Source organism: Grammomys surdaster, unplaced genomic scaffold (genome assembly GCF_004785775.1).
Source record: "Grammomys surdaster isolate TR1022 unplaced genomic scaffold, NIH_TR_1.0 126271, whole genome shotgun sequence".
NCBI classification, from domain to species: Eukaryota; Metazoa; Chordata; class Mammalia; order Rodentia; family Muridae; genus Grammomys; species Grammomys surdaster.
The window spans coordinates 1,656,970-1,667,791 of record NW_021621071.1 but is presented as its reverse complement, the minus strand read 5'-3'; the positions used below and the strand labels follow the sequence as shown (position 1 = coordinate 1,667,791).

Genomic DNA, 10,822 nt, shown 5'->3' with positions numbered 1-10,822 from the left:
TACTGCCAAGCCAGTGAATGGTCAGCTTCAGCAGAGCTGACCTGAATGAACCACCAGCGTCAGGAGGAAGCGAGCAGAGGACAGTGACATCATTAAAACTTCGAAACTTTGAGACTCATTTCCTGTCTCTTTCTATGCACTCACTGAATAACCTCTCAGTGGCTTTGGAAGCACATGATGTGAATGTGTGGTCTTTAAGGATTGAGGGCCAGCGTTGGCTCAGCCTATTGTAAATGACTCTGGCAGGCCTTGGGAGCATGCAACATGATCGCACTGACTTTTTTTTTTCTAGTTTCCATTTCCGCAGTCTTAAGTAAACATTCAGGTGAATGGCCTGGCAGGGAGCAAGCCATTCTCATATTTTCTGTCTCAGCACTGAAGCTGACTCTATCTAGGGACAGCAAAATGGAATTTTTGTCCCCAGGTTCCAGTTGTCTTTGTAGGTGAAGTAAGGCTAGATTCTAGAACACTCAGTGCCATGACGCTAACTTCACTCTGTGAAGTCAGCAAGAATACTCTGCTCAAGACACATGGACTACCAGTGTCTAAGCCCCTCATCACTGACCCATCCCACATAAAAGGAGGAAGGCTATTTGGCTTATGTGTTAAGGCTCTCTCTCAGTCCACAGTGGCCTGGCCTTGCTGCTTTTAGACCTGTAATGAAGTGACAACAGATGGTAGAAGCTGGTAGAAGGAACCTGTTCACATACCCAATAGGAAGCAAAGCCAGAAAGAAGAGGAGTCAAGGCGGCGAATGTTTTGCTGTGGAGGACACGCTTGAGCATTACAGAACAGCTATCAGCATACTGGATGTCTACCAGTTGGGAGAAGCAGAAAGGCTTCCAGGCATTGCTAAATGTTTCCTGCAGAACCAAACCATTCCAAGTTAAGACTACCTCTTAAAGCCTAACCTTAAACCAATGCCACGGGCTCTTTTCCAAACCCCCACAGCAGCCTTCCTATAGTAAGATATCTGTGGGTGTGACAGACACAGTCATACATGGGATTCCTTGAGAAACAGGCTCTGAGACTCATGTGTCTATGAGCAGGGGCACAGAGACTAACATTTCTGTATAAGAGGCGAGCGTTGGGACACAGAATTTTTGAGAATGTCACCTTTAAAGGGACAAGTTGGGCAGAGTTGAATGACGGTGCCAACTCACTGTGGGGGAATCTGGAACTAGCTGGTCCTTCAGAGTTGGGTTGGTTAGATATAACAGGGCCTTGCTCCATTCCTTTCCCATACATTGCTTCGTAAATATGGGCAACACCCAAAGGAGAGTTATGTTCTCAGGCAAGGTGACATTCCATGAGGGTAATTCTGGGGAACTTGATAACCACCACAGCCCAGTGTTTGCTGTCTGTCTAACTGGCCATCTGGGTGGAGTCTAGAGGCCATAGAAATGAATGTTATTGATTAGATAATCATAGACTGCAAAATACATAAGTACCTAGATGAAGGATGGAAAATAATTTCAAAACAGTCATTAAATTGATAGTGCTGGGGTAGTTAAAGATCCCTGCTGATAAGCCCGAGGACATCACTTGGATCCCAGGAACTTACATGGTAGAAGAAGAAAATTGACTCCTACAAATAGTCCTTTGACCTTCAATTCTTCAACTCAACGCATGCTGTGGCCAGTACCTTTGCATAATAAATAAGTAAATAAATAAATGAATATAATGACCTTTTTTTTTCAAAATTAGTACTATAAATAATTTATCTTCTGCTTGTTTTGAAAGTCAGACACAACTCTTTACACCTAAAATACCAGCATGCAGAAGAAAGGGGCCTACAGATTGCTAGTTCAAGGCCAGTCTGGACTACATAGTGAGCTCTTGTCTCAACAACACCTAGATGTTACATACATTTTCATCATTGCTACCATCAAATGAAAAGTGTGACAACCCCAGGAAATGTAATTCATGGCTTCAAAATACCGTGTTACATATCCACATGGCTGTAGTGAGTTCCAGATCTGTGTTATCTATCCCGAAATATAGAAAACTTTCTTTTGTACAAATGCTAGGCACCGTTTAAACACTAGGAACACAGAAGACGTCTGTACCTCTAAGATAAGCATTTTAATGATTCTATATCACTGAAATTTTGATTAAGTGAGTCGAGATCTATATAGCAGGAAAGTAGTAGGCCTGAGGTTTTGAATCCATGACTCTCCAATCCTGGCTCTTATAGTCTGTTTGATAACCTATAAACATTTACTTCAAGTCGCCTTGAAGCTGCCTCTCCACATCAGAAATTTATCTTCTGATTCAAGTTCTTAGGAAAAACATAGTAGAAAAGGCTGCCAATGTTAAGACTGTGTTAAAAGATTAAAAAAAAAAAAGCCTTCAAAGATCTTCTTTAAAGACTTTTAATATTTAAAAGCATTTAAATGCCAAGGAAGACTGGAGGCATACAGATTTCGACTCCAAACAGGTGGCTTTTGTAGATACCTATTTGAACGTGTCTCTCTAGTCAAACCTTTACTCTGCCTAAAAACTTATGACAAAAATTGCTTTCAAGCTAATTCCCTAGGGACTGCTTCTCATCTGGGGAAAGGATAATTCAGCTGATTCATTAGCATTCCCCTCCATCCCTCCTTCTTTTTTGAAACAGAAATACAGTTTATTGAGGAAGAATATACTCCCAACCATAGGAGTGGGCCAGTGAGCCCAGGGTAAAGCCCCGAAACGTAATTAGCATTTGGAAAGCTGATTATTTCACCAAAAAAGAGAACAAATTTCTAGATTCAAAGTTCTCAGTCTAAAAAAAAAAAAAAAAAAAAGTCTAACCTTAGCCTCAAAAATGTCCTCTTTCATCCGAGCATGGTCATGGTCTTTGTAAGCCAAGCTCTTCAGAAACTCAGTGGACATGTCAGGTATTAAGGTCTTCCTAGATGCATAAGAAAGTTGTCTCAAAAGAAACGTCACTGGAGAAGGAATGCATTTTCAAAGTATAAAAAGTAACTCCTCTCTACCTACTCACACAAATTCTGACCCTGCTTTTAGGTTCACAACCAAGTAGTGTAGGGGTGGTTCTGATGCTAAGGTCCTGTTTTCCAATTCGTTCTTGATCTGTCAGCAAAGAAAGCCATGGGCCAATTGGTGGACAGTAGAAGGGATGGGCGGGACTTCCAGGTTCCTGGAGGCGCGCAGAGTGATACAAGGGAAGAGAGACAAGAGTTTTGCCATGCTTCCGATGAAGAAGAGTTGAAGAACCATGTGAAATCTCAAAATGGAGTTGCCACACAGCAAGCCACCCCTACAGGCAGGTGGTCAGGGACTTTTAGTAGGGGATAGATGGGACTAGCCACTAAAGCTTAGGACATGGAAGATGCAAAGCTAAGAGTAATGATTAGGGCATGCTTTCTCAGGCAGGAGATAGCACCCAGCAATTGTGCCAGGAAAGGCAAAGTTGAAATTGAACAACTGTGTGTCTGTCTTTTATCCGTGAATTCAAGGGAAGCTGGGTGGGGGTTGGTAGTATGGCCCATTCCCGGAGCAAAGCCAGGAGGGTAGCAAACAACAAAGTAGTGTGTGTGTAAACATCTTGGTACAACAAGAAGGTGCTTGCTTCCGTATTCTGAAAATTACAAGGCTGACCACACAAAGGTAACTATTCAGTAGAGTTATCTTTTAAAAACGAAAACTCTACTTCCCCACTGCCTAGTCACTCAATAGAGGGTCAGCTTCTGAGCATTAAGAGCGGGGGCGGGGCGGGGGGGAGGGGGAGGTGTCTAAACACTAGAGATCTTTCCTCCGTCCGAGAAAAATTCCTTTTCAGAGTGATTGAACTCAGAGCTTTATATATGCCGGTCTACCGCCACACTCAGACTTCCAGGCCTAAGAATGCCTTCTTTTCCCTTTGGTCAATGACTTGCTGGCAGAGACACAGCTATCTTTGGCACCCAATCTTATCCATTGGTTGCTTATTCAAACTGCAGATGTAAAAAGAAAAAAAAAAGTCACATTCAAAAACTAGGTCAAGAACTTAAAAATGAGAACTGTGGAAGTATTTCATTTGGGAAAGTGCTTACCTAGCATGTGCAAGGCCCTGTGTTAGCTTCTCCAGCAAGGAAGAAATGTGGTGCTGCACACCTGTGATCCCAGCACCCCCGACGTAAAGGCAAAAGGACTAGAAGTTCAAGGTCATACCCAACACATATATCAACTGTGGGGCCAGGCTGGGCTATGTGAGATGCCATCTCAGTATCTAGAGCAGTAGTTCTCAACCTTCCTAATGCTGAAACACTGTAATACAGTTACTCAGGTTGTGGTGACCCCCCCAACCATCCAGCTATTTTGTTGCTCTTTTGTAACTGCAATTTGGCTACTGTTATGAATCATAATGTAAATATCAATGTTTTCCCATGGTCTTAGGTGACCTCTGTGAAAAGATTGTTTGAGTCCCCCAGAGGGGTCGCCACCCACAGGCTGAGAACTCCTGATCTAGATCTATAATTTCCCAATTTAACATTCTGCTAATAGAACCCAAATAGACTGACAGTTCGACAGAAAGAAATAAACACATGTTCACAGACTCCCCTTCAACCCGCACAGCCCTTATGCCCAAAGCACTGGGAGACGAGGAGGTTTCATCCTTAAACAAGTCTGAAAACACTTAAACACTTTTACCCCAAGAAAGATACCAAAGGAGCAGGTCCTTTTTTTTTTTAAGTATCCACCCTTGAAACAAACATGAAATTTAAAAACATTGAAAAATGAAAAGATGTCCCACCTGGAAATTGAACTTTTGTCCTTGAATTTATGTTGGCAGCCAGCCTCCCACACGTCCAGCTCACTAACTCGGTAAGGGGAAGGAGAAAAGATGCAGAACTCCTTAGCACTCTGGAGGTGGTTTCTCTTGTTTCTCTGTTTCCTTTCTTTGATCTCACGTTTCCTGAGACATTCAGGGACAGGCTGAGTTCTATGACCTTCCTTAGTGGTACGTTCTCAGCAGAGATCCATTTGAATCTGCTTTGTCCTGAGGTCAGAGAATAAATGTGCACTAGACGTTCCTTTCAGAACGGCCGTCTTCATCAAACAAGCACAGATTCTCTGATTCTGGATGAAACAAGCCAATTTTTTCATTTCATATTTTTTTTTCTCCAGTGATGGTTGGGAAGCAAGCAGTGCATATCAAAGGAGTTTCCTTTGAATGTAAACAATGTTAGCAAGCCTGCTCCTTTGGTATCTTTCTTGGGGTAAAAGTATTTAAGTGTTTTCAGACTTGTTTAAGGATGAAACCTCCTCACCTCCCAGAGCTTTGGGTGGTTTATATCCATTTTCTTACAGGTAGAGTAAAGCCATCAAGTGCAACTGTGTTTTGTTTGGTTGTGCATGCTCGTTGTCTCCAGCTGCTGAGACTTCACGGCTTAATGTCAAGAGAAGGCTTTGGAGAGGGTCAGTTTAACACATTGCAGATATGGGGTTATGAAAACTCTAGCAACTAAGCCGGAGACGTGCTGCAGGTTTTCTTGTTTTTGTTTTGTTGTTGATGTTGGGTTTTTGCTTTTGTTGGTTTTGTTTTTTGTCTTCTTTTCTAGCAATGTGATGGCCTAGTTCTATATAAAATTCAACAGACCTGTCTTAAACACACACACACACACACACACAAACCCCATCATTTTCTCACAACAGACTCAGTTCACCAAATCAAGTCAGTCATCACCACCTCAGCTTTTCCTTCCAACTCCCCCACCCCCACCCCCTGCAAATTTTCAATTAAATCTTCATTTTCAAGCCATTTGGTATGGCCTTTACTATCCTGAGAACCCATAAATTTAGAGGGAAAGTGTTGCAGCTGGAAAGAGCCGGGAGTTAACGGGCTGTGTGGTCCGCATGTACAAACTATCCTACTGGGTGCTTGCACCCTATCAGAAAGAAAGTACAGAGAAAGCTCCCAGGAAGCCACATCAACCCGGGAAATGTGTCAACATGGCTCTTGGGGCTGCCCCACACACATGCTATGTTTGAAACCTCTGGCAGAATATTTTCACAACTACAAATCAGGCAGCCCCAAAGGTGAGAATTCACTCAGGTTTTCCCGTTTTGAGTTACAATCCTCACCCCCCCACCCCCACCCCTCGACCCCTGCAACTTTTCAACTAGATTATGACTTCAAAAGCAAAGCGTTTGTCTCTCTGAATCTTCTTTCTGTACAGAAGGTGAGAAAAAGACAACTCATTTCTTAAAGCCAGCATTCCAGTTTGGATGCTGGAGAAATGCTAACCAAGATCCTGTGAAAGGGTCAGGGCAAACAGAGACCGGTTAGCAATTGCAATCAGGACAGCGAGGAAGTGACTTTCAACCCCTGGAAACTTTAGTATTATCTGGGACTCCTTCTCCACTGAAGGAGCGTCTGCCTTTGTGAATCTTGACTGTCCCTTTGATTTTACACAGTGGAGGATTTGTTCTACCTTTAAAAGCACATCCTCTCCCTCCACCCCCACAACATCCTGACTGCTGAACAAGAGTTTGTTTTCTTACTGACCATCTAGAGCCTTGGTTCACAACCTTCCCAATGCTGGGGCCCTTGAATACAGTTCCTCACGTTGTGAAGCTGCGGGAAGCCCTCCCCTCACCCCGTCATTGCTACTTCCTGTGATTTTGCTGTTATGAATCATTAAGATCTGATACGCAACCTGCATGTTGACCCTCAAAGGGGTCAAGACCCACAGGTTGAGAACCACCAACCTCAGCTCCTCTAGTCTCTCTTTCCTTCCTAATGGTGAATTTAACCACCTAACCAAAACAGGGACGGTCCATACATGCCCCAGAGCAGTAAAGAGAGAAGTGTTGCTTTCTCTGCCCAGTCTTATTTTCAGGACGAAATTTAAAATGTCATGGTACCCCAGTCCTTTGGAATATTTACAAATTACTCTCAGAGTGTATCTATGACAAAGTAAAAGGCTAAGAAAACGTGGCCCAAGCCTAGAGTGCAGAGATCTTGGTGCTGGGTATAAGTACTCTCAAGTAGCGCACCCCCGTAATTTTAAAATTGAAGGATTCATACTCACAAAATGACCCTGCTAGGATTGAATCCCAGGAGCACTTGAGCCCAACTCTCGGCTCCAGAAGGACACTTTATGCTTTCCTACACAATCGCTCCAAGTTTACCCTCACAGCGGACTCTGCTCACCACACCATCCAGCCAGTCATTACGCCTCCGGCTGGGTAGTACTTAAATGCTTTCAAATCCAGTGTCATTCTTACTGATTTCTTCCGAGAAAAGCATGATCCTGACCACCAGGTTTTCATAATTATACATTCTGACCCATTCGCTTTGAAAGAAAGAAAGAAAGAAAGAAAGAAAGAAAGAAAGAAAGAAAGAAAGAAAGAGTTCTGAACGCACTACATGTCTATGAAAGAGACCTTCAAAAGTGAAAGTAATATCAGAATTTAATTTCAACTTCTTCAAATACAATGAAAGAGTCGACTTCATGAGAATGTCCTTGGGGGATAATGAATCCACTTTTCATGTTTGCCCCCTCCACCACCCTTTCCCTTCTTCTTTTCCAAGATCAGGACTTACTAGGAAATAGGTTTCTGAAAATAAAGTTTCTTTTTTTCACTTTTTTTTTTTTTGGCAAGGAGGGAGAGGAGGTGGCCTACATTCAGAAATGTCTTAGAATAGGCATTTAAAAAAAACTAATAAATAATCATAAACCAAAATAACATTAAAATAAAATTACAGTACATAAATTGCTCCTACAAGGTCCATTACTGTTAGGTGATCCTTCCAAAGGTTCATAAATAAAGTCATCTTGACTCAAAATCGCTTCCTGCAACCGTGATGATGATTACGCAGAAAACTACGAGGAACTGCAAGCGCATTATCCAGTCGGGTGATGTCCAAACTACTTGATCTTGGTGGGGAGACTCTGTTGGTTTTGATCCAAGTGAACTTAATAGCAATGCACTCTTCCCACTTCCCGAAGTCCTCAAAAACCTGGAAAGAAAAGGACACGGAATGAAATGGATGACTCAGAAGTCAAGACCCTGTTCCCTCCCGGCCAGCACAAAGGATGGAGTGCCCAGAAGGACACCAGGTCGTTACGTTGGTGCAGAGGCACACAAAGTAGCACTGAGGAGGATGGCACTGAACAAGAGTGATCACGGTGGTGGGAAGGTAGGTGGTCTTTCCCTGTGCCCCGCTCCCTGGCGGAAGTCCTCCGGCTCTTCCCTCCCTCCCTTCCCGGCCTCTACAAGCTCCAGCTTGCCCATCTTCTCGCCACCGCTCCAGAAAGCTCCAGAAACTTGAAACTTTGCTTCGGGAGCGGAACCGGTCAACAAGCTTTCTAGTCTTCCAAAAAAAAAAAAAAAAAAAAAAAAAAAAAAAAAAAAAAAAAACAGCCATGCTGACAACGTTTCTAGGTGTCCCAAGTTGCCAGGACCTTACCTTGAGTGGCCCGGGTGCCGCCCTCTTCAGGCAGAGTTGGAGGTGCTGCGGAGGAGCCGGTGGCCCTGCGACTGCGAATGAAGAGGCTGGTGCGCGTGCTGGAGTTGGTGTGGATGAGGGTGCGGGTGCTGATGCGGGTGCGGGTGCTGGTGCGGGTGAGGGTAAGGATGAGGATGAGGATGCGGATGCGGGTAGGAATGGAGCTGTTGGGGCTGGGGTTGGGGTTGGGGCTGGGGCTGGGGCTGAGGTTGGGGCTGGGGCTGGAGTTGGGGCTGGGGCTGCGGTTGGGGCTGGATCTGCGGCTGGGGTTGGGGTTGGATCTGCGGCTGGGGCTGGGGTTGGATCTGCTGCGTCTGCGGAGGCTGCTGCTGGACCAGGTGCTGCTGCTTCTGCCTCGTAGACTTGACCGCCAGTATGGCCTGACGATTTTTGTACTGCACCATCTGCAACGTGATCTCGGCGTTCCAGCCCTGGTCCTGGGGGCACCGAAAGTCGATCTCTTTGCCCTCCGCCATCACCACAGTGAAGTACATATACTTGCCCTTGCGCTCCACGCAGTCTACAGTCTTCATGTTGGAAAAGTGCAATTCCTTCAGCTTGACCGGTGGCTCAAGGCTGGCGACGGCGGGGCCACTAGGTTGGGACGGTTCGGCTGTCCCCTGCCCGGGCTGTTGCTGCTGCTGCTGTTGTAGCTGCTTGGGCGGTATGAGCAGTAGCCCTTCCTCGGTGAGGATGCAGCACTTTTTCTTCCAGAGCTGCAGCAGCCCGTCGCTTCGCTTTTCCAGCACTCCTTCCTTCAGCGCCTTGCAGCCGCTGCTCTCCAGCATCTTTCCGGCATAAGGGGTGCTGCTGCTCCGCTCGGCCTTTAGGCTTCCAGACGCTCCGGCTGGGGGTAGCAGTAGCAGCCCTGCGCCGTCCTCGCCCCAGCGGCTTCCGCGGCCGGCCGCCCGGAGCGCACAGAGGAGGCTGACTCGCAGGAGACAGAGCGGTGGCGGTGGCGGTGGCTCGGGGTCCCGGCAGAGGGACAGGCGCGTCCTGACTCGCCACAAGATCCCGGAGCCGTGAGCCGACCGCTCTCTGCCGTCCTCCGGCGAGCGCTCACTGAAGGGCACTGGCCGGGGCCCCTCGCGGCGCTTTTCAATGGGCCACCCACCCCACCCCCGAGTGACACCCAGCGGAAAAGGCGGCTCCTGGCGCCCGCGCCGCGGGGGAAAACCCAGCTCCGAGAGGCGCTCGGCAGCCGGCGTACGCCTCATTAACTTGGGGCCTTCCCAGAGCCCGCCGCGGACACGCCCCCGCCGCTCGCTCCGCCCCGCTGCGGACACGCCCCCGCCGCCGGCTCCGCCCCGCCGCCCACGGCCGCCCGCGCACCCTGGAAACCGGGCTCCTCCGGAAACTCCTGGCGGCTCCACGCGGTCGCTGAGGTCGCCACGGCTGCCGGGCGGCGACTGCCGACGCCCAGAGGGCGCCGAAAGGCCATCCCCACGTTCCCGCCCTTCACTGGCGGGTGGGCTCTCCGCTGCGGGGGCGGGTAGCCGATCCAGGCAGGCCTGGGGAGCCAGCCCTGGGGTTAGCGCGGAGCCGGTTCCAGACAAGGGCATAAAACTTAGGGGACGAAGTTCCATGGTGTGCATTTTGCCCAACACCTATGTAGACATCTCAGGGAACAAAACCCAAGTGTGCTTTGTGCTTTGTTTTGTTTTTGTTCAGCCATTAAATAGTTCTTGGAGAAATTAGCTAAGTCAAAACAATAGAGCTACCGGTTTGATGTAGTGGCAGGGAAAGACAGGTGGACTCGCTCCAGGTATATATTCTTGATTTCCTTTTCCACCACAGGGCACGTTTTTGGTTTTCCTGTTTATGTTTTGCTTGTGTGTATGCATTACGTAGTACATATTGTATATGAACGCAGGTCAGAAATCAGGGGGTCCCTGGAACAGGTTGTGAGCCGCCCTATAGGTTCTGGGAATTGAACGAGGGTCCTCTGTGAGGGGTGCTCCTCGGGTTTCTTTCTAGATCAGACCTTGCAGTCCATAGCAGTAACAGGGTAGGCAGTTGTCCAGTATTGGGAGATCACACACATAAGCCTTGGTGAATGTCCTACAAACACCTATGGGAATCTGACTCTCGGAAGGCCCTAGTCCCGATCTTGCATTTAAACAGTTCAGAGACGCTGCTTCCTGATTAAGGTAGAATAAAAGGTACAGATCTAGTCTCCAGTTTGGGAAAATAACCTCTAAGCCCCCTCTCACCATAAGGAGATAGGACAAAAACAGTCTGTTGGTCAGACAAGGGCTGCTGCCACACCGAAGGAGGAATCAAGAATCCAACCGAAGAGAACCTAGAGGATGAACTACTTAATTGTGTGTGTGTGTGTGTGTGTGTGTGTGTGTGTGTGTGTGTGTGTGTGTGTGTGTG

General features: G+C 47.0%; 1 protein-coding gene across 1 annotated transcript; it reads right to left on the bottom strand.

The window, feature by feature from the left end:
* Positions 1-7,386: 7,386 nt before the first annotated feature.
* Phlda1 (pleckstrin homology like domain family A member 1) lies at positions 7,387-9,660 on the bottom strand. The gene is made up of 2 exons (XM_028759094.1): positions 8,405-9,660; positions 7,387-7,954 (listed from the first exon to the last, which is right to left on the bottom strand). The coding sequence occupies exon 1, from the start codon at positions 9,658-9,660 to the stop codon at positions 8,431-8,433; it is 1,230 nt and encodes a 409-aa protein (XP_028614927.1). The 3' UTR covers positions 7,387-7,954; positions 8,405-8,430.
* Between the last annotated feature and the right edge of the window lie 1,162 nt (positions 9,661-10,822).

Bases quoted from the DNA above. Each gene is read 5' to 3' on its own strand.
- Phlda1 (XM_028759094.1), bottom strand. From the start codon at position 9,660: ATGAGGCGTACGCCGGCTGCCGAGCGCCTCTCGGAGCTGGGTTTTCCC.